The 27,993-nt window shown below is 40.2% G+C and overlaps 1 protein-coding gene across 1 annotated transcript; it reads right to left on the bottom strand.

Moving 5' to 3' along the window:
• Positions 1-1,218: 1,218 nt before the first annotated feature.
• On the bottom strand, positions 1,219-27,606 carry LOC104621836 (1-acyl-sn-glycerol-3-phosphate acyltransferase delta-like; the record flags this gene model as incomplete). The annotated part of the gene is made up of 2 exons (XM_010288443.1): positions 1,219-1,388; positions 27,376-27,606. Coding segments are annotated over 2 exons (401 nt in total), but the record flags the coding sequence as incomplete, so codon positions are not given.
• Positions 27,607-27,993: the final 387 nt, after the last annotated feature.

Raw genomic sequence — 27,993 nt, 5'->3', positions numbered from 1 at the left:
TTTCCAACCTTAGTGATTCTGTGAATTCTAGCCATTAGGCTTACAAAATTAGATAGACTATACTAAAGCACCACTGTAATGAACACATAGATGGGACAATGCTTTTGGCATGTACATCTGCCTGCCAGAAACAGGTTTCCCTGCATCTACTACCATCTCATGCTATCTTCCAGCTCTGTCCTCAAGTCCTAGACATGATGGTAGAATTGTTCCTCAGTAATCGGAAGCCAACAGCCATTTTGGTAATATGCAGGACCTGTAATGCTTAGGTTCATTTTCCTCCAGTTCTAAGGTCCCTTTCTATTTTTTTAAGCAGACTGTCATTATTATAATTTGAAAGTGACTGGAGTGGTGCCTAAATATCCAGAAAACGCTAAGAGTCCAAAGGAAAGGCCATAAAAAGTCATAGCTTCACACAATCCAAGGTCAGGACTTTTCACAGTGGCCAGTCACAAAGTTAGAAGATGATGCTGCAGAAGACCACCAAAATGAGATATTGGTCTGCTTTCTTAGGAAGGAGGAACTCATATGTAAATCCTTTGTAGTCAGAGAATGTCATCACCACCACAGAATTAAGTCAAGCTGGCTTAGGAAGGGGGCTTGAATCACCCCCATGAGCTGATAGGAGGAAAAGAAAATACAACCCTGAAAGCAAATGCACATGTACTCCTAGCCTAATGTAATAGTGCATTCAACCATGGATAACCCATTTCTCCATGGATAACTCATTCCTCCCCCATCTCTTACTAGCTATAACCTGGTTACAGGTTTTACTTGAGATGGCAGTTCTTTCATTCTAAGATTACATCATACAAACTCTAGCTGTGAATTTGTAAGGCTGGAGAAAGCAAAAAATTCTACAATTTACTGGGAATGAATCACAGAACAGCTCATCTTTCTGCAGCACAATGAACCGTAATAGTTACAAAGGAAGCACACAGAGAGAAACAACTGTAATGACTTCCACAGGTTAAAATATAAATCTCCTTCATCAGCTTTAACTGCAATGCTTTTAAAATCTCTGTGAATGCCCAAGCAATCCTGTCTCAGTATTCCACATACTTGCACTGCATTGCTTTATGTTCATCTCTTTAAGTCTGGACAGTGGCTGAGTGAAATGCAAGCACAGATCTGTTAACTTTCCAAAACACAAAGAATTTGTTTTGGGTTTTTTTCTGCATCCAAGAAGAGAAAGTTTAAATGCTAGCCAAAACTCACCCCCAAGACCCCAAATCTTTCACAAAAGTTCCAGCCACAGAGAAAGTCAATTTCAAAGTTGTGATTAAGGATTACGATGGCATTCTCCTTCCCATAGTTGTGGTAACTCTCGGGGTCAGTGTAGAGGGTGCAATCAGTGCCTGACCACCATTCCAGCAACATCACCATCTCTGGAATAAAGAACAAGAAATATATGAATGTGTGTAGTATATGCAAAGCCACAAATTAGTAACATGTTGAAAAGCCTCAGTTACCTCAACAGCACATGGCAAGGAAAGGGCTGTAATCAACTTGAAATGCTGAACATAAACCACACAGTCACACATCTTGGTACAGCAAGGTGGGGGAACAGGGGAGAGAAGGGAAATAAGGAGATTGCATGGAAAGAGGGAGCAGAACTTTCCACAGTGCTATAGAGAATAAGGAGTTTCATTTATTTGAAAACTGCAAATTCAATCCTGCAAATTTTTTTTATCAAAATGTATGTAAAATTAGCATTTATAATTTACAACAGTACAATAGAATTACATAAAGAACAGAACAAGCTTGTAGGAAAAACAAACACACCTATTCCTGACACAGAAGTCCTCATGCTCCTCTAAAAACTGCACCATTATCGACCAGAAAGCAGATTGGACAAGACACCTGAAACCAGGTCAGTTACATGTACACCTTCTGCATCATCCTGTTAACTTGTCAGAAGTAACAGTCATATGCCCTGCTGCAACTGATGCTTTCTACATTTGACAGGAGTCTATCAATCATCCAGAGCTAAGCCAATAGCTCAGACTGGATGAAGAACATCCATCCTCAGACCAAAGTCAAGGTGGGTGGCTGGCAAAGTGTGCAGAGCCAAGAATAGTTATTAATAGTATAACTATCTGCACATCCCTTAGTTGATGAACTGATCAAGCAAACAGGGACTGAGGAGAAGTGGGGAAACAGGGAAATCTCTGTTAAATACCTCAGAATCACTCTGGATTGGCACCCAGATTTGTTCCCAAAACCCAATTGTAAAAATGATGCAAGGATTGGTAGGACAGTGAGGGCTGTTTAAAACACAGATGTACTTAGAAGCTGGAGAGTGGTTTCGCAGCAGTCCCCTAGTGACTATCATATAGCTTTCACCTTCCTATTTGCTTATCCCATTATCAAGCACAGGCAAAAAGTAGGCTTTGTACTTGTTTTACTTGTAACTATAAGCCTGACCATAAGACTTGTGAATCAAATCTTTATTTAGCAAGGTCTCTCTGGTCTGGGGCATGGGAAGATGAGGTGAGTCAGTAAAGCCAACAAGTTTGGAAAGCTCTATCTCCATGGAGATGGAAAAAGAAAATCTAAAAGCCATGGCTCTCCTCAAGCAAACCATGTCCTGAGCTGGGGGAACCACGGGACTAATGAGAGCTGTCTGTCAAGACAGAAAGGAGGAGTTTAAGGAACACGTCTGCTTCCTGTCAAAGCTATCACAAAATTTCTGCACCAAAGCAATGATCTAATGTGAGGGGTTATTCTCTGCTAAGTGAAACGTATCCCCTTTCAGAGCATATCTCTGCCACATGAATGTCTCTGCTGGAAGGATGAGACATCTGAGATGCTCTCCTGGCTTCAGGCAAGACCAAAAGCACCACAAATCCTCATTCACCTCAGGAAAGATCAAAACCAGGCCAGTCTTTGAAACGCTTCTGAAATCCTTTCAATTTAAGTCCACTACTGGCCTCAACTAGTGATCAAAACCAGAAAACAGCCAGGAAGAAGTCACCTACATTTTCAGTCATCACTAGCAAAATTCATTGCCTGAAGCTTTTGGATGACATTGTGCTGTACACTGGAGAACAGGCATTAGTGACATGAATGAATTTTATCTAATAGTGTTACTGCCAGCCTAATAGACAATTTCTATTCAAATAATACTACCTTAATATGATAAAACCACGTTTATGGTACAGATAAATGACTGACTTGTCAGTCCCCCTGCTTATTTCTAATCAGGGCAGGTAGCTACTACCGTGGCAGAAATACATATTATTCAAAGCATGCTATTATGCATCAAAACAATAGTCAGAGATGCAGAGAGAGACCTAAAATGCCATATGTTAACTAAGCAATGATTTCACTGGTTGGAAACAGGTTCGCCAACAAAAGCCAAAGATGTTCACATCTCCGTGAGAGAGCTGTGGAGATACCAAAGCATCTACACAGCTGTGCTTCCAGACTTCCTCTGCTAACAGCTGTCTTGTGACACGCATTCACAATTTTACATCCTTCTAAGGGTGTAGCTTTCTATTAGATTTGTATGGGAAATAAAAGCCCTCCACTGCCCAAAACACAGCAACACTGAAAAATAACTGGGGAAAAAAACCCACACTAATTTGCAAACCCTTACAGAATCCACAGGCACATCCTGGGGCAGAACACAATCACAGAAAAAAAAAGGACGTTAGTGACAGGATTAGTTTGTCTTTTACTAGGAATGTAGGAACCCAACTAAGAGAAGAAATTACTGCCAGATGGGATTTTCTCTTTTTTAACCTCTGCTGCCATTAAACCTATTGCCTAAAACAAACAAGTAGAGATGATGACTGTGAGGCCCTCTTGAAGAGCAAACATTTTTACTGTTAAGAGTGGTACACTATGACCATCAGGTTTATTATGAAGACCTCAACGTCTAGTTCTTCATTGGAATTAGTTATCAGCAAGGGGGAGGCGACAGCCCAAAACAAAGTCCAAAAGCTACCACTTCCAGATAGAAAGTGATCCCCAAGAAGTTTTTGGGAAGAAGTTACCAATGCTTTTACAGAAAAAGGTTAATTGAGAAGAAGAAACAACGTACATCTGTCCTGAGCACACATGTATGTTTTCCATCTTGGTGGACTGATATGAGCAACTTCTGCTTCCTCTCAAAGAAAGCATGATCTATAATATACTAAAACCAGACAGAAGATAACTGGAAAGGACAATTGTGAAGCTATGATTTCTGTCACCCCCATGATGCCTGTGTACCTCTAACCAACATCAGCGTTCCACAGACAAGTCCCTGTCTTTTTCTGTCCCACATCCCCGCTCTCCCCAAATCCACAGATACCAACCCTTCTATCTCTCACAGGCTAATGGATGAATAGATAAATTAACCTTCAATCAACTGTTCTCAATCTGAATTTAACCTGAAGATTGCAATTTCTCTTTTAAGCTTGAAGAACGCTTTCTGCATGCAAATCCTTCCCAGTTTTCCAGGTATGTCAACAGGTCTAATAAGAAACAATACTTTTGACTGCAAATCATTTACATTATCCATTTTTCTTAAGTCTATCCTAACTGTCTTCAGCCAATCAGACAACATAATCCCAAACAGTAAAGATCAGATACACTACAGCCTCCTGTTACCCACGTGGACAGCCACTACCTGTCACACTACTTCATGATGTCTAACAAACAGCACTTCATACATGTAAGCCGCACTGCCCCCAAGAAAAGTAGGTTGGGCTCCAGATGTCAGTGCCGATTTAACAGTACTGACCTACTCTTCTAGCTTGCACAAGTCTCTTAAGCAACCAGCATCATCCTCTATTTCGATTGCTATATACATGCAACTATTTCTAAAGTAAATTTGAATTTCAAAATGAAGGATTTATACACTGCACATCACCTTCTTGAAGTTTAACATAGGTTTCTGGCATGCACTTCAGTAATACGTTCTGCTGAGGTGGCCTGTTAGGATGCAGAGGGCATTCTGGAGAAGCATGCTCAGAGTGCTTCTGTCCCACCTGCTATGCGAGAGCTGTACTATGAAGCAGCCTTCCTAAATAAGAAATGTACATAAGGAGTGTATCAGGAAAGGTTTTGCTCTGTCCTTAGTAGAAGAAAGCATCTTATCTCAGGGAGCAGTAGCTGAGGTCAGGTTTCCGTGAATATTAGATTATGCTTTTTACTAAATTATTCAGTATTTGATGTACACAAACCAGGAAGTCTAGTACGTTCATCTGCACAAGCACTGACAGGCATAAGAGATGAGTGCTGGGAGAGTAAACATACAAAGAGTAAGTGAGAAACAACTTAAAAGAAGGTGTTAATTGTTCTGCAATGATCAGTAATACAGCATTTGATAGCCCTTATCAGTTAATTTTGCACAGCAACCTCTTTCTAAAGAGACAACCCACAACTTTCATACTCTAGCATACAGACCTGCCCTGGGACAAAGCAAAATACCACTTGATCCATCACACATCCCTCCCCTGGCATGCCTGGATCAAGTATGATCCTGCATCACGCCTTGCCCAGGGGAGTGTGCAAGGACTAACTTCTGTGTCCTGCTGATGGAAGTTGTTGCAGCAATGATAGTTTGGATGAACAGTTAACATATGAGGTTACTCCAATTCTCATTTTGATGGTTAGGGTGGCATATTACTGTTAAAATCCCAAAACAGAAGCTTAAATGAGAGCAGGGTGACCTATATTAAGCATAAGCAAGTGCCATCTTAAATTGACAAGACTCAAAAAATCAAATCCAATAATTATGCAGTGGTTACAAATCTGCTCCCAGACTTTAAATTATAATAAAATAATTGAAGATGCAAACACAAGTAAAACACTCACTAGGTAACAAGAAGAAACAATTACAAATATTGTTAAACACAGGAGCCACTAGATGGGCACAGCCAGTTAAGGAATTTTACCAGTTCTGACCAGGATTTCAGAAATCAGAAACACCTGATACATTTGTACACTTTTTCATGGTACAGGCCAAAAAAGAACCCACCTGCTAGTACAGAAAAGGCTAGGACAGACAGTGGAAGTGCAAGTCAGGACTGCAATTGCAGTTTTAAACAAAGTAGATTTTTGCTTCTTGTTCCTCAATAACTGAGGCCATGATATTTCTTTTTGTGAATAGACAGTATGAGTAAGTCAGGTTGATTTGGATTTAAGTGAATGGGAGAGGAGGTGAATGGATGGATAATCCATTCCACTGGGATAGACCCAGAAGTCTGTTGGATGAACCCCATACTTCATTTGCTTATAGAAGAATTTTTTTTCCATATTATTTGAGAAAACTCTATGTTATGGGTTAACCCCAGTCAGCAGCTAAGTCAAGGAGCTAGAAGAAGCTGTGCTTCTGTACCAACTATTTCCGAAGCAGCTCAACTTCCCCTGTATGTTGCTAGCATCTTTTTCATTTAGGGTCCTGCAGGCCTCAGATACTCTATACCCCTGGAGGACTGGGATGTTATGATGTCCATCTTGATATACTATTTCCCAAAACCGGATCTCTCATGAAGGTCCTTTGACCTGCTTTGTTTTATGGCAAAATCAGCTTTCAGAAAAGTCTGGATTATTCTCTTCCCTTTCTCAAACACCTCCTCAGCTGTGTTGTCCCAAACTGGGTGTGACAAAGGACTGTCATGGGTTAACCCTGATCAGCAGCTAAGTGCCACACAGCCACTGGTTCACTCCCCCATCCCCAGTGGGACAGGGGAGAGAATATGAAAAGCAGAGCAGGAAAACTCATGGGTTGAAATAACAACGGCTTAATAACCAAAGGAACGAGGAAGAAAAAAGCGGGGGGGAAACGCCCAAACAAGTGATGCAAAAGCAATCACCTCCCACAAGCAGGCTGACACCCAGCCTCTCTCAAAGTAATGGCTGTCTTCCAAAAAACAGCATTCCCCTGAGTTTTTATTGCTGAGCATGACATTATAGGGCATGGAATATGCCCTTGGTCAGTTCAGATCGTCTGTCCTGGTTGCATCCCTTCCGAACTTCTTGCAAACCCCCAACCTTCTTGCTAGGGTGGCAAAAAGAGAAAGCCTTGACGCTGTGCAAGCACTGTTCAGCAATAGCCAAAACACTAGTGTGTTATCAACACTGGTTTAGTTACAAATCCAAAATACAGCACCACACAGGCTATTAAGGAAATTAAAAAAATCCGTACCAGCCAGATGCAGTATAACTATAAAGAATTTACTCTTTATGGTTGAATTCTGTCTTTGAATGGTGAGCAGACTAATGACTACAGCTAATGACTAAGACAGTCATTCAGTCATTCCTAGCCAGGATGAGAGAAGCTTCTTTAGATAAGCAAGAGTGTACCAACAACAAAACACTTTTGCCCTAATATCACCAGTGAGAAAGGAAGACTGTTGACAAGGAAGCAGTATGAAATTAAAAGGTAGTACAAAGATCATAATCTAAAGAATTTCAACTCAGGGACATCTAGATGACCTCCCAGAATACTGAATCAGAGGTGAAATGAAGTCTCATAAAAAAATAGTTTCATATTGAGCATGGCACCATCTTTTTAAAAATAGAGAATAGTAGAAACACATTACTAAGACTGGCAAGTAGATAACTGATCAGGGTAACTACAGACACAGTAATCAAGCCTCAGTACTACATGGGAATGAAAACAAAACAAAAATAAAGAGTTATTCAGAAGAGATGTCTGCAAGAGTTGGAATTTAGGAAAACAAACCCTCTATAATTTTTCAGAGGAAGGTCCGATAACTCTGATTTTATAGACAAAAGAGAGACTTAAAATCTAATGCACCCAGGCTATACTAAGCCATTCATATGGTACAATAAAAGAAACTGCTATTAAACCAAAGAGAAACTGAAGATAAGTAAACAGCTGTAAAGGAGAGCTAAACTAAAAAGTGCAACTATCTGGGTTTGTTCTCTTTTAGTTAATCTGGATAAAGAAAGACCACCTTGAAGTGTGTCTAAGGACTAAAACATTCAATGCAATTCAATAAATTTTGTGGATGATACACAGTCAGAACACACTTTAATAATCAGATGACCTTGAGAGGTAAGGTAACAGAAATGGAATTAATTTTGATAGGACAGATCATTGTGTGATGCCTTGCAGAACTAATAAAATAGAGCCTCATAATGTGGAAATGACAGAGGAGAGAGATATCTGGGAACATTAGCTTGCCACTGGAAGTTTCTGCTCTGTTTGTATTATGCAGCTCTAAGAAAGAAAAAGATGGCATTAGGGTGTTTGTTGCTGGAGAGAAAGTGAATAGCGCATTGCACCACTGAGAGAATCATTGGGCCAGTACATCAGTACCAGACATCCACTCTCAGGAAGGAAAAGCTGAAACAAAGCAGATGCAGACCAGAGCTATCCAGATGACCACAAAACAGGAAAGCTCAGCTCACTTAACCTACACAACAAATGCTGAAAGAGGATTGGGTTGTTCCCCACAAATATGGCTTAAGGATGTGGGAGGCTAACAGTGCAGAAAAAGAACAATTTAAGCTAAATACCACTAGCACAAGAATAACAGTATCTAAAGCGACTGAAAATACAGGTATCTGATATTCTGAAGCTTCTTCTAACTGCTTTGGCAGATTAAAAATATCTAACAGCTTTATAAATTGAACAAGATTCATCTTTAAAAGAGTACATTATACTGCTGCTAGAAACAGCATGAATTTACTTCAATGATACAGGAATTCCTTTCTAGTCCTATTTCCTGCCATTAGGAAAAAAAAGTGAGATTTTCCAAACAGACTGTTTTACAGATCAATGTCTCCTCTCTTCCACCACTACCTGAGAAACACACTGCAGAGCTATGCAACCACAAGCTGCAACGAGCATTCGCTGGACAAGGAGGAAGCCAGTATCCTGCAGCAATATACAAAAGCTTCTGTTTAAGCAGGGTGGCACCAGCCAGAAACTTCTCCCAAAGGGGTTCTCAGCTTTATCAGTTCTCAGGTGATTTATATCACCTCCCAGGGTGCCAGGATCTGAAAATTCCAGTATGCACAAAAGCAAATGTGAAACAAGTTAATAGACATCATAAGTCTTAACTTGTATTTATTCAATCACAATTGACGTATTTGACACAATGAATTATTAGCATTTCCTTAATTATAGGGCAATCAACATTGTCCATACTTGGGACTCATACTTTCACTCGGAACAGCCCACACACTCATGTAACTGTTTTTTTTGCCATATGCATTGCTATAGAACTAATTATATCATTTAAAGATTAGGATAGTTATTTGACTCTTAAGTGAATCTTTCATGTTTAATCCACATATTTAGGAAGGAAACCTATTTTCACATAAATTCTCTCCTTCTAGCATGTATTCTTACAATAGTCTTATTTTCTACATATGGTAAGTTTATTCGCTTTAGTTTCAGGTCAAACAAAAATTTGGACTTTAGAGAGAAATAATTTCAGAACAAAATGGCACGTCGAGAGAGAAAATCCCATTATTTTTGTTGCTCTAAATCCACACCTTCAACATGTTTAACCTGCATTTTCTGCAGCTACTGACGAGAAAGGATGTGAATTTATCTCAGAGAAAAATGACTGATAATAAGAGACTACCAGCTGTCACAGAAAGCAATCTCTAGCACAAATTGGAAGAAAAGTAAATTTAATTAGGAAACTGAGCAAAAGGTAAATTAAATCCTAAGAAAATCTGCAGTGCTTCTAAATAAAGCCTCTAGTTACTAAGAGTTACATTTCATAGAGGTGTAAATACAGAAAAAGAAGGAATTACCATCCCTGCAGAACAGCAGAACAAGAAAACTAGGGGTAATGGCATCTACGGTTTCTCTACTTTTCCAATAATATTTGCATTTGACTTTTGATTTCAGATAACTAGTGCACTCTTAAGAAATACCCACATATTACCAGAAATAATATGCTACAAACAATTTACTTTAAGACTTAAGTCAAGGCAGATAACTTTTACTTAGTCTTCTTATGCACAAGACACTCCATCTGAATTTCAGGACTGGAAACAAAAAGCTGACTGAGTACCGGTATTGTATCATCAGAGTTAATGGTGAATAGCCGCGGAACCACGATCACTTTGAGAACATTGTTCGGAACAAAACCATTACTCATTTTTCACTTGCATTCCATGAATTCCCTGTCTCTGCCTGTAATCTTACAGCATCTCATCACATGAGGTCTTGAGAGACAAGAAATATGTCCTGGTGCTTATTTTAGCTTCTTAATCCCTAACAGTGACTTTCACAAAGTGTTCTTTAAAGGGACAATAAGGTCAGAAACTACAAATCAAACAAATGGCTTTCATGAATTAAAAATAAAGTACTACAGATCAAATATACCTATCAAGTACATGTAAAGCTGTGATTTTTTTACTGGGTGTAGTGTGTCACCCCTCAAGGTGAAGATACCCAAATATAAAAAGATACAAAAAACCCCACTTTTTCTTTCCAAAGCATGTGATACATATCAGAAATAGTACATTATGTTAAGATAGACATATACCCAAAGTATACAACAATATTACACCACAGGTAAGGACACCAGTGTCTCTCAAATCACATTTGATTGTGCTTGCATTAATATTTCCTCAAAGTTTAAGTGCAGCACAAAAGTTTGAAAACAAATCCACAGGCAGAACATCGCGACCTGCTCAGACAGTCTGCAGCTTGTGTGCTCCAGCAGGCAAGGATATGAAGATAACCAGTAACTTGCCTAACCTCTCACAGCTCAAACTAAAACAGTGCCCGCAAAAAAAAGCATTACTGGCTCCCTGCTGTGTAGTCCCATTGGCTCATTATAACACTGAGAATAACCTGCAGAAATACTGTGCAGAGAGGTAACTAGCATCTTGCTTTTGCGTGTCTGCTGCAACAGTGTTGTACTCTTAGAATTATTTGTGTTGAATAATTTTCCTAGGAAACACAGGTTTAGCTTACGTGGTACATGGCAACCTTGCATAATCAACAGGCTCAGAGTTTATGCTCTTCTATTCTGTTTCCAAAACGACAGCCTCTGCCAGTTACAAAAGGCAGGCTGTGCCTCTCTTGTAACCCAAGACATTTTTCTATTCAATGCTTTGCAAATTATGAAAAGTAGCAGCCAGTCGTACCATTTCAAGTAGGTACAGGAGGAAAAGCTATTGCTTCTTTTAAAAGGCATGAGCTGACTTCTGTCACAGCAGTACCAAAATAAAGACCAATCATGAAAACAAGGCATGCATGTGTTGGGAGCAGAGAGGTTATCACAAGATGAGATGCATATGCACTATTAATATTTCTTTCAACTTTATCACAAGTATTTCTAGCACAACAGAATCACAGAAAAAACAGGAAAAATGTCAAGATTTAACCAGGGGATACAATATTACACAAAGTATATCAGGTACCAGAATTCTCTCCCATGACAAACTGATCAAAACTGTACACAAATCCCAGAACAAAGGCAGCAGTCTATGGCAAGAGTCAGTGATTTCCTTGAATTTAGCTAGAGAATTCCTTTTTGAATGATCTTTACTACTTTTGTTGTCCCAATTTTCTCAAAATTAAAGACACACAGGACTCATGTGACTCACTGACTTGGATGCAGTGTTTACCAGTTTGAAAGGTGATGGAGACAAAGTTATCCTCTTTCCATCCTCTAGGCCATAGACACTACTGATTTACAACTGATTGAAATACTCTGCTTCAACTCATGCAGGCTGACATTTCCTCTTTGCATTAGGAAGACTTACAGCTTTTTAAGATCAATCCTTCTTGATGGTCATCTGGACTTCTCACAGGACTTCAGCCACTTGAAATTAAGAGAAGCACAGTAATAGCACCAGATCTGGTTGCTATATCAGACCCACCAAGCACAGAATGCAGAGATGTTAGGTTGCTAGCTGGCACTGTGCTTCAAGTCTTTGGGGCTCTGTGCAGGCCACTTTGATTTTCTCTGAAAGTCATGCCTAAAAAGCTGGACAGCAGAAAGCCAGCGCAAATAAACACTATTTAGCATTTGAATTTACCGACCTTATTTGAAGGCTTAGACAATAACCCCCTGTGTTATCAACACTGCTGCTTCAATGTCTTTGCAACAGCTTGCATCACAACATAACCAAGAAGAAGGGACAGAAAGAGCTTAAAGGTACTCCAGTCCTCTCTCATTATGGGCCTGTTATTTAAAAACTGTGTAATTTTTACCAGTTCAGATCTTTCTCCAGCTGGAATTGCCATGTAGCCTGACAGCAATGGAAGAAGCAATGTCAGCAAGCTCAGCTGAAGAACAGAAATCACTCATGACCTAAGTTGCTGTAAGCAATTCCTTCCAATTTTCTTCTGACTGCCAAGAGTGACTGAGAAGCTTGTGAAAAAACAGCACAGGAGCAGCAGACAACACTCCAGCCAGATGGTATCCAAAGGCTCTTCCAACAGTCTGTCTCTGTGGGATGAAGCTTTCGTGGAGGCTTCCACAAGGAAGAATTCAACCCAGAGTCCTCCAAATCAAAATGTTGCAGCACATCAGATCATTTTGACACAGTACAACAGTGGGCCAAGCAAGCAGATGTTAAAGTTCAGCAAGGAAGACTTTGATTTATGAACTTTGTGCAAGAGATACATGTTCTTGCAGAGGAAGATGCACAGGAGAGAGTAGAGCTTCTTCTGCAGAGGGTCCAGATCAAGGGGCCAACCCCAAACCTGAAGAGGAAGCCTCTCTCTGCTCTTAGCTAAGAAAAAACAGCCAAACAGCAAAGGAAAAATAACTCTAAAACAAGATTCAAAACTCTATTTTAAAATACACTCCAATTTTCAAACCAGAGCTGGTCGTTTGTAAAAAAAAAAAAAAAAAAAAAAAAAAGCCCACACCTCAACAAGGAATGTGGACAGGAAGCAGGGTTTCATCTCACACCTCTAGGTGGGGGGCACAGAGGGAACCCTAGGCTGGCCACAGAGTCCATGTGCCACTGCTCACCTTCTAGATGTAGAGAGCAAAGGTGGGGCACGCAGCGTGCAGAAACAGTCCCCAGGCAAGCGCGCAAGGCAGCGCTCTTTTATAGAGCAAGGGGCACACACAGGCAGCTGAAAGCAGAGCTCACTGATAATTGCTCAAAGGCTTGCTCTATGTAGAGGTAATCTGTGACTGGCAAAGAATAGTATGCTAAAAGGAACACTTCATAAACATGTCATTAGGAATATTAAAGTACAAACAAAGCTACCACTTTAAAGTGATAACAACCACCTCCTCCCAACACTTAGAAATTTGTCAACATAACTTCAAGATAAAAACCACAGATTAGGAGAGAGGATGATACATTATATAGTTAAAAACCAAACCAACCAACCAACCAAAGCCAATCCTACCCCCCAGCTGATTCTGTAAACTGTAAGAATCTAATGCAACTTCAAACTGAAATGTGATTTTTGCATTAGTCATAAGTAAACATGAGTTCCTGAAGACTGATGGTACACAGATTTTTTTTCACCACTTCCCCCCCACCAAATATACACTGACATTTACTTAAGTTGGCCAGATCCTCAACTGGCATAAAAAAAAATCCTCGACTCCAGCATAGTCACTGTTACACCATGCTGAGTTACACAAAGTAAGGATTAGACTCGTCACACCCATTACAAAGCTAAAGCTTTGTCTGTGGTTTGATCTTCTTGGCAATTTAACGTCACAGAATTGAAACCTGTATGTACACATGCATGAACTGGGTAGCCATAGTAAGTGAAAAATAGGTTGTTTTATTGAAACATTAAGGCTGGAATTTTGAAGGCCAACATTACACAATGATAGCTGTGGTGCTTGCTTTGCCTCAGCTCCATGAACGTGACCCGTTTCATTTTCTTATAGATTGAAGACAACAAACACTTTATTGATAAAAGGTGTTTCACCAGTTTTAATGGAGTGTCATCAATGTTTTCTCAGACGAAACATACCAAATGAGATAAACTACAGAGAGTTTAATACGGCCAAGCTTGCATTCCTGTAACACAGCCAAGCTGTAAGTACTTTGGGAACCAAGGTAAGAATCAGATTTAATGCGAAGTCTTAAATGCACAAGCCTTCAATGTACACTGAAAGTTAGAGTATTTCAGATCCTGATAGGGGTTATGATAGGAACTGAAAACTTGTGGTTAAAAACTGTACATTAAGGCATGCCTGTAGTATTTGAGTCAGCAGCTCTGATCTGGGCACAAGCCTTGCACAGGACCCTTCCAGTTACTGCACGTGTACTGGCACACCACCTCACTTCCCAGCTTCCCCCCAGGTCCCATTCCCATATTACCTTCCCTCTCAAAACGCACACTGATCATTCAAGTTTGACCAAATAGGTTATCTCTTTCTAATGTAATGTGCACAAAATGTAAGCCAGAATTTTTATTCAGGTGAAGAAGAAATTTTAAGTCAGCATATGTATCCTTGAAACAAGAGGTTTCAATTGATGCTGCCTTCTCTAGTGCAGTCCTGAGCTAGAGGGGTGGAGGAATACAGAAACAAGTTTTGTTCATTTCTTTAGTCACTGTTCCATTTAAACTATCCCCATGCTGAAAGTTAAAAGTAACCCTCCCTTCAGAAAAAACAGCTGCACACTTCAAACATTTCATTTCACAGCTTTTTTGCTGTCTTTTATCCCTACATAATTTGTCTACAAAACAATGTCTTCTCTCCAAGTTACACAGTGTGTGGAACACAGCCAGCCTTGCAAGTACAACGGGTTTAACACACATACAGTCTGCAGTAGTCAAGTGTTTTGAAATGCTCTTTTCAAACCCTTTGGGGAAATTAATTATTTAACAGCCACGTGTCGGAGATATTTGTCTCACATTTGAAGGCTCCTCTTATCCTTCTTCCCCAAGGAATTTAGCAATACTCTTCCATTTCGACAAATCAGCAGTTCCTTGTGGCAACAGGACAAGTCAGCACAGATATCAATCAAGCAGGCATTTCCTCCTCCTCCTCTGTCCACCGGGACTGCCCCCAAAGGCCAGAACATGACTCCTTGTTGAAGACCTAATGAGGTACTGAAGGGAGCAGCAGGAACGACCTTCCAATTGTAATACCAGAATTCAGTAAAAGTGCCCTTCCAGGCAGACAAGTTGGTCCCACAGGTTTCTTCTACTAACATTTATTTTTTCTTATCTAAAGAAAGACATCCCACAAAAGCACCCACCTGCAACAGGCTCTGTTCATACATGAGAGCAGTCAACCTACCTATCCTTTTTTTGGTTTTCCCTGTTTAAAAAATGCAATCACGATTACAGGACTTTTCTATAGCAACAAATCAATGACACAAGCTGGAAATAAAGGAGAAGCTCCAGCATCCTGACTCTTACTCTTTGTATGAAGGCCAGAGACAGCATTATCATTCCCACCCCATGGGACAAAGTACTCAACAGTATTTTCAACCTTCTCAGATTGTTCACAGGAACCACCTTTGAAAAAACAGTCATGAAGATTACTACGGCACTCCAACACCCTACATAGTACAGGAAGAATCTAGCATACTACTGCTCTTAACAAAGGTCTAATTCCCATCTTCCCAACATAGAAAAAGAGCTTTTCAAGGACTTATCTACATGACACACACACTGAGTAGCAGCACGTATCAGGTTCTGTCTTCCCCATTAACTTCAAGTCACTAAGTCCAATAGTGTAACCCACACAACTTGGGATGCTCCTGGGACATTGTTTGCCCTTCCGCTCACTTGCACTTGCATAATAGTCTATTTATCAACCATCATTTGCTTTCCACATGAAGAAATCTATCAATTCTTATCAGAATAAAGTCCGTATCTCAAAGACTCATGGATCTGCCATTCCAGCCTTTCTAATTCTCACCTGACGACTGCATGCACCTGCAGGAGGCTACAAGCTAATCACCATAAAACTAAGGAATGGAAATCAAACTCCATGGTAAGCTTCTATTTAACCAGAAGTTTTCTGAACTCTTAGCACTTAAAAAAATACTAAAAATGTAGTGTCATACTAAAAGGAAAAATGTACTGTGGTCTCAATTTTAAACTCTAAATAGACTAACATCTGGAAACTAAAGAGGTATGTCAGCTACTTTGCCTGTGCATCTTCCTCCTTTATGAGCACAAAAGGCAATACACATTCAAATAATAAAACTTTAATTGATATATTTTGGTGGCTAGGACAACTCATTGATAAAAATTCAGCTGAGATCAGTTTGCATTCAATTTCTGAAAACATAACCCAATCCAGCCAATGAAAGCATTTTTCTGAACACTGCAAGGTTAACATCCCCTTTGCCTTTGTACAAAGAATGGCATTACAAAAATCTATCGCATAGGCCCTACAGATAAATGGTTTGAATTTTAAGGAAGTAACAGATTATTTAGTTCTTTATAGCTAGCTTGCCAATACAGAGTCCTCATGAAACTACAGAGTATTAGCACATTGCACATCTTTAGATGAGACACTGTATGAGCCAAGGAAAAAGCCTGGAAAATGTCAGAGAATGGTATGAATTTGTTTGCTTTAAGAAAAAAAAAAATCCAATAAAAGACTCTCCACAGCATTTGAGGGAGGTACAGGAAAGGAGCTCCTTTACAGCAGCAAAGCTATATTAACGAGAGCCCCTGTCAAAAGCCTCACAGCTGCAGATCTCCCACGCTTTCCCAAAAACCAAGGGTAAGCTTCTGTTGAAGTGACAGCAAGAAATTAAGTCTGTACAATCACGCTCTATATTTCCTTACCTAACACAGGCAGCAGATACATTCATTCATCAAAATCTGTCATTAGCAGTAGATATTGATTCCTGGATTTTTTTTGTTTCAACAGAGCCACATAAGTACTAATGAGCAGTAAGAAGTTTATGTGCAATGGAAAAAGTCCTCATGTATTAGGAAGCTCACTTTTTCAACTTTCAAAGAAACCTCCACACTCAGAGATGCAATATACTGGACATTCAGTTTAGAAACACAGCTAAGTGAACTGAAGAATAATCAGACTGAAGTGTACTTTCTGCTTCTTTAACACCATGAGAGAAAGGAAATGTTAGTTACCATGAGAGAAAGGAAATGTTAGTTATTGACACTCCAATGCAATTTGCTTGAGTACAGAAAAAGCACACAAATAGAAGATACTAATAAAAGTGGTCTAACAGAACAACAAAAGAAAATGCACAAACAGTTGCACTGTAATCTCTTACACCTCTATCCCTTTGTGGTTCCTTACTTTGTTTCGAACATTATTTCAGCAAGGACCAAAATAGGTCTGGCAAAAGGGTCTGCCTCCCCAAAACCAAGCTGATGAAAAAATTGTTTTGCACACATTTCCATTTGGTTTCTTATCAAGAGTTAAAGGATTCCTACTTCTGAACACATTGTTGGAAGACACATGTTTAAGCATAGACTATGCCAAATGGATGTAAAGGAAATTCTGCAACACACATTTAGATTGCACAAGACAATCCTGCTACCTTGCAATAGTCTCCAAAGTGAGAAAACAACATAATACTCAAGTAAGAAGCCTTAACTTGAAGGTTGCAAACAAGTCACAGGAAATAACCACCTAGCCATAGAGGAGTACCAAGCATGTGCACTCAGAAGCTCTTTCATCACAAGTGTCACACTGAAAGACCTCAGTTACCTGCTGAAAGGAAATATTGCTTCCTACCAGTTTGAAAATCATCCTGCAAAAAGTTAGTCAGACATGAGATACTTTCACTGTACCAGCTGCCGAAATCCTCGCTGCAGGACGAGCCCAAAAACTTACCCCACAACAACTTGCTGCTACATGACTTCCATGCTTTTGGAAGAGGGAGAATCACCTTTCAGTGGTGCACATTGCTCAAAAGGGAGCAGGGGGGTAGAAGATGTAGCCAACCAATAGCAAATGAGACAAGACACACTGCACTTCACTTGGATGTTATACCAGTAGATCTATTCCCTGACCAAACACAGGAGAATGCAAAATTTCCCCTAGTAGTTCTGCCTTTGGACGTAGTGTTCTTCCCCAGACAGGGCTGGATTACTGCTAGTTTGTATTTGCTGGTACCTGGTGATGGTGATCAATGAACTACTCCTGCATCTTTGCAGGAAGGTTACATAGGATCTAGAGGCTATGCTTCAGATTTAGTGCCATTTTAGCAATTAAAATCAGCCCTACAGCTAAAATGTGGTTTCCACAAATATGCAATGCCCCTTAAGAATTTGATCCTCTGATTATGATATTTACTCTTAATGAATAAACAACTGTAGTACCAAACTTGTACAAACATTGTCTTCATATTCTGTGCTATGACTTGGATCATTAAGACATCATGTTCCTCAGTGACATCATGCCAGATGGAAATACTTTCATACAAACACCCCAGGAATCTAGGAAGCTTGCTGGCCAGATTCAATGCTTAACAAGAGATGCTAGAAACTTTGTGATGTGAGATGCCAGACACCAAACAGAATGTCGTTCACCTTCTATTGCTTCCCTGCCATCCCTCTTTCCAGTCTGCAGGCTATCACCATCACCCTTCTTCAGATCAGGAATCTGAGGCAAAAAAAGAAAAGGAAAATGAAGACAAGCAACCTCTAGAAAGGCTCCAGCATCAGTAAAATAATACCTGTGACAGTGAAGATGCTCTTTTCATTAAAGATCAGACTAAGTGCCTCTCTAGCTCTACAACAGTCTTGAATAGAAAGCATCAGTATCAAAGGGGTTTTTCACATCCATTTTCCCAGAAAGCAGTCCCTTTCTCCTAAATGAAGAGCTGGTCATAACAGACCATATCCCTTTTGGGATGAATTAGGGACTCTGCTAAAGGTCATGCACAGATGTCATTCAATCACACCTTCATGAACAGAACAGCACTATGCTCACACAGCATGCCTGCAATGAGCATGCTGTCTTGGATGATCCTCTAAAGCTCACTGTCAATACCTGAACCACTATGAAAGCTGGATAATGACACCTGCAAGTGGCACAAAATGAGAAGGACTGAAATGTTATTAGTTGATACAGCATGTTAATGGTAGTAAGCAAAATATAGAGGCATTTGCTAGGCACTGCAGAGGACTTATTCATAGTGATGAATATAATTCTGCTAACACAGTCTGTAAAAAGGGGAGTTCAAGCTGTGATGGATGCAGAGAACAAACATATTATCCTACTCTACCAGCAAAATAATGGAGAACCTGCTGCAGTGATTGGCTCCTTCAGTCTTTCCAAATTATAGTAGAGAAGTTCAAGGTTTGGTCTCAGTGGGGAACTGTACAGGTAAACAGCAGCATTGCCGAAAGTACGTAACAGGTATAAAATGGTATTAGCAAGCAGGCTGGAGGAAGGCGTTAACAAATTAGAGTAGACGACATTTTAGAGTAGTTTATTACTACTCTTAACAAAACTTCTACATTGTCAAAGCAAAGGAAACTAATACTTCTCGAGGGCAAAACTGATTTCAGGCTGATAAGAGATCTACCTGGACCCTTTGGAAGGCTTCAAAAAAAAATCAACCATAAGAGCAAATATGATCTACTAGAAAGAAACTGTGTATGCTCCTATGTGGTCATGCACACACAAGCTTGCGGGACAATAATTCAGACAACTCAACAGTAGGATACAGGGGCACATGACAAAGAGAATTTCAAAATCACATCCATAAACAAAAATGGTGTGATCTCCCCCCTACCCCTAAAATGGATCCTGACAGATTTTAGCAATGGCATCATACAGCCTATCACTTGAAGAGTCAAGAGGTTCATATTTCAGTATTACAGCATACACCCCTAAGTCTACTTTCTGCCCCTCTACCACCCCGAGGAGAAGACTCAGACCCCAGAATGAAGCAAGCAAGAGCTGGAAAACGCATCAATACAGGCTGCAGTGTATTTCATAGCTTGAAACATTTAATCTACTGATCTCTCAGCATTATTTTGTGAACAAATACTAATACCTTTTGTTTACCAACAGACATGTTTTCAAGAGAGATAAAATCCAGAGGGCTCTTTGCAAGACTGCTGACTACCAGTATGTTTTGGTCAAACAAAACCAAAACCTTGAAGTTACAAGATTTAGATATACAGACTGCTTAAAATTGGAGCATGGTTTTGCCCCACATTAATGGATTTTTTTTTTTTTTAACACCAAAAGGCAATCTAGCTGTAGAAGCTAACAATATACTCTACAGAGTTCATAATTTGTCATATATTATTTTTAAATCCGAGGAATATCTGCTGCTCCCCTTACTTTGATGGCTTCGGTAAATCAGATACTACTTTCTCAGATTACGTTGTTCTTGCTAGCAACAAAATGTGAGATCACTCCTGTCACTTTGCTCATTTTTCACTATAACTTTTTTTATGATGCAGTGCTAAGTACATTACTACATTACTTATAAGGAAAGGAAGACAAAGCAAGTTAGAAAATTAAACATTACCATGTAATGACATATATATATACACTCTTCTCTGCTACAAGCATATTTTATATTTAACAAAATCTGTCACACACAATATACTCTTATGAATTTAATTTTTGAGAGCAAAAGAATCCAAAGATTCAATGATATTCATCATTCTAACACAAGTAGATTTTAGAGAAAGCTAATAATTTACTTTATTGTACACAGCTCAATGATCAACACCAACGATTGGAACTTACAAGTAGGATAACCCCCCAGACATGAAAAGCCCTACTTCAGATTTGGAGGGAACATGGGAGGAAACCTAAGACTACATTACAGAAAAGAGGTATAGCGATGGTTTGTCCAGAGATACCCAAGGTAGCCTGAGTACCGAGAATAAAATTGCCACAGAAGCATGGATCTCAATGCAGGCTGCCACAGACACCTCACCACCCAGGTAGGTACTTGGGCACCTGCCTACTCAGATCTCCATGCTACCATAACTATCCTGCCCTCAGTAGCAGAGTTCATCTAGATTAAAACCAACATGAGCATTTCCTTAGTACACTATATTTCTACAGCCATCCCCATGGCATGGCTTGAGGGAAAACAAGAAGGCTAAGGTGATGGTCTAGCTCTCCAAAGGTTCAAATCAGCGTTTTCTCTTTGCATGACTATCAAATCTGGCCTCCAATTTTCCATCAGTATTTGTTGTAAACTTTTCATAGTCTTCACCAGTGGATTTGTATGGATGTGGTGTGTGGAGCCACGATAACAAGGCTTATATGGCCAAGTAACACTTGAGAAAAAGTCATTTTGCACACATTACTCAAAACAACATTGCAAACAGGCTAAGAAAGCAGTCCTAAGTGCCCTATGAAAGCTCTTTGTTACATCTATGTTGACAAGCATAACTCACTTCGCTTTATAAATAAAACACTACAGGATTAAGGACACCATGGCATACTTTGAACAATAGCAGACTGCTTCCTCTGCAGTTGTCCTGGTTTCAGCCAGGATAGAGCTGGTTTTCCTCACAGAAGCTAGTGTGAGACCATGTTTTGGATTTGGGATGAGAAACTGTTGGTAATGTGCTGATGTTTTGGGTTGTTGCTGAGCAGTCAAGGACAGTCCAGCTTCTTGTGCTGGCCTGCTAGCAAGAAGGCTCAGGGTGCACGAGGAGCTGGGAGGGGACACAACCAGGACAGCTGACCCAGACTGGCCAAAGAGATATTCCCTACCATACGATGTCATGCCCAGTACACAAACTGGAGTTGGCCGGGGGGCGGAAATCGCTGCTCGGGGATGGGCTGTCCATCGCCGGGTGGTGAGCAATTGCTGTATTGGGCATCACTTGTTCTTGTACATTCCTTTGCTGGTATTATCATTGTTGTTTCTTTCTCTCTTTCTGTCCTATTAAACTGTGTTTATCTCAATCCACAAGGTTTTTTTTCTAATTCTTTCCCCCGTCCCACTGCGGGAGGGGGAGTGAGTGAGCGGCTGCATGGTGCTTAGTTGCCGGCTGGGGCTAAACCACGACAACAGTGTAAGATGGCGGTAAAGGGAAGTGAAGGAAGAAGAAAGCCCTGCCTCTCTGGGGCCTTCTTGCTTCCCACCTATTCAACTGCACCAGAGGACATAATTCTCTCTACCCCAGCACCACCTTGGTAGAAACGACAAGCAAAACAGCCAAGGGCTTCTCTGAACTTCAAGTGGGCAGTGGGTTGCATGCAGGGAAACAAAATAATCTTGAGTATTAACACGGCCCAGATACTACCACAGAGCCTTATTTGGATGCCCAGTTCCCACATTGCAAAGCCTATAGTAGTACGCAGAAGGAATTAGCTTTACTGACTTGTAACAGCCAGTCAAGATGATGAACTTGAAGCAGTTCTCAATTTCTTCTGGTTTTGTTTCTAGAAAGCTCAGTCATAAGAAGACTCAGTTTCCATCTCGGTTTTGTTGCAGTCAATGAGCAGGCATCAGTGCCCCTTTCCATGCAAAGAAGGGTCTTCCCCTCTGAGGGATTTACAAACTGCAGCCTAAAGTGTAACTTTACCCAGAGGTATAATAACACCCCTTTCATAGCACAAGAATAGGTATTAGTACTACTATAATTTATTTATGAAGGCAGATTAGAAGCTAAGTCTTTTAAAAGCAATTGCCTTTAAAGCCTTTATGCACCTGTCCACACGACTGTGCCATTGTTGGCAGATCTTTTGTTTATGCAAAGTTCACCTCATGCAGAGTCAGCAGGAGGCCAGTTTGCCACTCACCCTAGGAGCACAAGGTGGATCTCAGCACAAGGAGAAGCTAACTTGCCCCCAACACCATGGCAGCAAGAGGACAAGTTATCAACCACTGCTCCACTCACAGGCAAATACCTTCCTGAGTAAATACACCCAGCACCACTAAAGAAGCCTTTTGTCTTGTACGTGTATGTCCCATTCTCATAGTCTTGGCACATGGCACAGTTACATCCCAAACAGCCCCCAGGAGCTCAGCACGCCCGGCTCACACTGGGGTAGCACTGCACCAGCCCACCAACCACAGCCTGGTTCAGGAAGTACAAACCCCTTTCCTACTGCCCCAGCAAGCTATGGAGCCATGTGCACACATGGCACTAATACCCAAGACAACCTGTTCCCTCTATGTGTTTGGCCAACCTTACAAGCTAGTGCAGAAAAGCCATGCATATCCTTTGTGGCAGTTTGCTGTCCCCAGATAAGGGGGAGGAGAAACATGTATTCCCATCTCTTCCAATTCAGGCACAAACAGCATCCATGAGAACTGTGATGTATTCCACACTAAGTGCTTCCTTCCTTGGCATACATCTTGGCTCACAGTCTTTTGGAAAGACAGACTGAGGACACAATGTCCCTAAATTATTTAAAAATAAAAAATAAGATTGATTGCTTGCCCAATCTTTGTTCTAATGCCACCTTGCAAGTACACTTCTTTTTTAAATTTTTGTTGTTACCACCTTGTTGAGGCTTGCAGTGTTCAATTTCCTCATTAGAGGTGCACTCTATGGAGTTCAGTATTAGGGAGAGTTTATCTGGGTTGTCATTTTACAAAACGGGGGTTTAACAGGCAGTTGAACCAGTCAGTGAATATATACTTGGGAACAGAATAGGTTTTCTGAGCATTACACGTCCAAAGGCTTTGTGTTTTTGTTTTGTTTGGGTTTTTGGTTTGTTGTTGTTTGGTTTTGTGAGTTTTTTATAAAAAAAAACACAACAGAAGAGGGGTAACCTTACTAGTCTTTCATCTCATTTCAAGACCAACAGAGACAAAAACTTGTTCTTTTCAAGTTGAATGTCCACTCTCTGCAACTAGCACTCTTCATTAAAGGCTGAGACATATAGAGTAAGGAGGACTAAAACTAACCATTACTTTGTAGATATTTGTCAAATGGGATAATGGGATCAAAAAGATTTTATTCATAGGAAAACATGAAACATATCTTGGAGATATAAAAGCAACCCAAACTGCTGGTTGAGTGGTGGTTGAGTCACCAGCCCTGAAGGTATTTATAAGATGTGTAGATGTGGTGCTTAGGGACATGGTTTAGTGGTGGACTTGGCAGCATTAGGTTTACAGCCGGACTCGATCTTAAAGTCCAAGCTAGACAAGTCTATGATTCTATGAATACTTTTACTTGACCTAGTCTGGCTTGATTCATGTGAACAGATAAGCATCCCCAACTCAAGCTGGACTACTAAAGTGAGGACAAGTCATTAAACACAATAGCAGTTTAGCTTCCTGTATGCAGTATGACAGCAGACATTGCACATGGAGAAGTGAGAATATGATGTTCTCAAATTTGAAAGAAGATAGGAAGAAAAGTGGTAGAAGAAAACTCCACCACTAGCTGAAATACAGAAACACTTTCCCAAAGAGCATAGTGTCAAAGATGAAATGCTCTCCCCTGATTTTATGGAATCATTTATCTCTACCTTTGACATCAAATGGAAACTGACTGAACTTGAAAGATATAAAGGCAGCTGCTGCTTTCATTCCATTCTTAAGTTAAACCATATCCGCTCTATTTAACTCTTTGGTTGACCTGGTGACTCAGACTGTACCAGCCACTCAAAGCAACATGCTGCTTGTCACCACTGCAAAGCATGTGCCTTTTTACATTCTCCAAGGCTAAGCTTCATCATCTCAAACTGTAGGCTGCTTGATGATTTTCATCACATCCATTACAGACCCAACTTAAGCTATTTATTAATCAGCACACCAACAGCCCCCAAAAGGCATTATCTTACACATATACTACTACAAGAACACATCCATTTCGATTAATTGGTCTAGTGCATTCTTCAGTTCTTCCAAGTAATTTTTTTAATTACATATAATTTTCCCCTTTTCAGATATCACTCAGATAAGGGTGACTCATATGAAATGCTAGCTTGCTCTGTTGTAAAGCTAAAATAACTCTTTATCCTAGAGATAGTTTGTTCTGAGCATCATTGGGCAAAAATCTCACAACACAACCTTTTTCAGTAGCACTGAAGACCAGATCAGTAATCCTGAGTACAAAACCATCTGCCCAACCAAGGACAAGCATGCAGTATTACTCACTGTTAAACAGTGACCAGCCCCCAATATAGGGGAGACTAGATTGTGGACAGCTAAAGGATTCAGTCTAGAAACTCTAGCGTAGCTGTTGTCACTGAACTAAGTAGGCAAATGGAAGAATGGGGCAGAAGGCATTGCATGGAAAATAATAATATACACCTCTATATAGCTGTACAGTATTTTCTACATTTCATGGCTTCAAACATATACTACGCTACCTGACAAAAGGTAAAAGAGGCCATATTCATGCCACTGTACATGCAAATGAATAGTACTTGTGAACTCACTACTTCAGGGACATACACACAGACAGTAAAAATGAAATTTTTCAGCAGGAACATCCTCTCTTTATCACAGAAATAAAACAGCACCCCCAATTTATTTGGGCCTATACACGTTGATGCAGCTTTGAAACTTGAGTCAAAAGTATGTTTAAAGAAATGCTTTGAATCTGAATGCACATCAGATTCACGGATGAGATGAATAAACCCTAGCGGCCTCCAGTTTGAGGCATGTGGCAGATTTCTCCCTCAAGAAGTTCATTATGAATACTAACAATGCTTTCCCTTTTCAAGTTCCTAGTAGCAGAACAGGTGACCTGAAGGAAACCATTTTGCTGCATTTCTGCAACACAATTCTTAAACACTGTTTTGGAGGGCTGTTTTCCCCCAAATGAAACCATCCATAACTCACTCCACATTGACAGTGACATGACACTTGAATAATCTTTAGGGAGCCTCAAAAGGCATGCACTTTGCAACAGTTTCCTTTTTAGAAAGTACTTTTGAGTTTCAGAAAGGCCCAGGGAAATCCCTCTGGAAGGTGGACACATTTAACAGGACACTCCCAGTTACTGAACGCAGGCACCCTACCGTATTTTGTAACAGCTTCTGTGGAGAATGCTCTCTGCTGTAAGTTACGAGCAATTATGGGGAAGTCAGAAGTTGCACTACAATAAATCAGTTCTGAAACTGCAGTCATAGCTCTTTAAAAACAAATATATAAGCAGATTGATAATATAAAGAAAACTACACATGCTCTGATAATGCACTGGTGGTGGGTAGAGATTCTACCAACCTCCTACTATCACGGAAGAAATGAGTGCATACAGGTCTCATTCATTCCACTGGAATTACCTGTTTAGTCAACTATCAGTGAATTGTCACATCTCCCAGCAGTTACAAAGTTCTGGACTTTCTAGAAGTAATGTCCTGAGCTTATGCTCCCATCATCCCCCGGAAAATAAAAATAATTGCAATTCCCACTTCTTTCAATGCTTACAGGCTACCTGCTGTATTCTACATTATAACTATATGCATATACTGAATACATACAGATGCAGCTTAAGGTCTGAAATACCCATTCAAAGAAAAAACAGTTTACAACTGTCTTAGGAAACACATGGAAACAAAGATTTTTCCTTTTTTTTTTCTGTCATTTCCCAGTCCCAAAAAGTACTCACATATGAAACACTTAAACCAAGATCAAAAACAAAGTCACGTGTGATAATAGGATTGAAAGTGTTAGTGTTAACGCTGTAAGCCTACAGATAATGCATATTGGCAAGTTCAGCTATTATTTGGTCACTATTTCTCATTTGGCTTTGTGCTGGTTTTGGCTGGGATAGAGTTAATGTTCTTCATAGGAACTAGGATGGGGCTATGTTTTGGATTTGTACTGAAAACAGTGGTGGTAATACAGGGATGTTTTTGTTACTGCTGAGCAGTGCTTACACAGAGTCAAGGGCTTTCCTGCTTCTCATACCACCCCACGAGTTGGTAGGCTGGGTGTGCACGAGAAGCTGAGAGGGGACATAGCCAAGACAGCTGACCCCAACTCACCAAAGGGATATTCCATAACATATGACACCATGTTCAGCATATAAAGCTGCGTGAAGAAGAAGGAAAGAGGGCAGGACATTCAGAGTGATGGCATTCGTCTTCTCAAGTAACTGTTAAGTGTGATGGAGCCCTGCTTTCCTGGAGATGGCTGAACACCTGCCTGTGCGTGGGAAGTGGTGATGAATTCTTTGCTTTGCTTTGCTTGCGTGCACAGCTTTTGCTTTACCTATTAAACTGTCTTCATATCAACCCACGAGTTTTCTCACTTTTACCCTTCCAATTCTCTTCCCCACTCCACTGGGGGGGAGTGGGCAAGCAGCTGTGTGGTGCTTAGTTGCTGGCTGGGCTTAAACCACAACAGGCTTAATGAAACATGATGGATAACTAAATGAGAAGCAGTCTTTCTTCAACATCCTGAGTCAAGCAAGTATCCCAATATAAAAGAGTAAAACATTTCAGCAGAACAAGACATTTCAACAAAGCATACACCTCTTCACGCAAATGCAAGTGCTGTAGGAAGCAGTAATGACCTTTATATGGGTTACTCTGAAATCTGTTTCAGAACTTTTCTACCAATTTCCTCAAGACAAAATATGAAAATAGTTGAAAAAACAAAATGAAATCTTACGGCTTGAAATGCAGTAAGCCAGCCTGCAGTTGATCCTCCTGAACAGTTGCTTGTTGATTGGCCAAAGTATAAGTGTAAAGAGTTGAATGAAGTTAATGATCAGTCCTGACACTATAAATATGTAGCAGATCAGAAGGTGGCAAATGAATTGAGACTTCAGAAAGCCAACGATGTCCATGATTTGCTGAGAAAGCAAGAGGGTACCTTCAGACCCAAAATTCAGAAGACAACCTGCAAAACCAAATAGTATCAGTGGTTACAGAGTGCAATTATTTCTATAAACAGACTGTTAATACAGACTTCCCATTTTACACTTAAATACACTAAAAGGAAAGTTAATTCTATTGTAGGAAAAGGCCCAATGGCAATATTTACAAAAGTAAGCACAGAAAGAGAATACCGTATTTCTGAATCAATTTACATTTGGCTTTGGAAACAACTTTTCACATTTCAGTCCTAATTCTGCAAAACCCATCAGCATATGACTCCATTCCATGGACCAGAATACTCCTCTATCAGGTCTTTATTGATAAAATATGAGCAAAATAATCCACTTCTACTTTGATTTGAATTGTCTGTACTTCTTAAGACATATACTGTGGCCTTTACTATCTTCAA

The sequence above is a fragment of the Phaethon lepturus genome, unplaced genomic scaffold, assembly GCF_000687285.1.
Source record: "Phaethon lepturus isolate BGI_N335 unplaced genomic scaffold, ASM68728v1 scaffold126, whole genome shotgun sequence".
Lineage (NCBI taxonomy): Eukaryota > Metazoa > Chordata > Aves > Phaethontiformes > Phaethontidae > Phaethon > Phaethon lepturus.
This window is presented reverse-complemented; position numbering and strand designations above follow the sequence as displayed.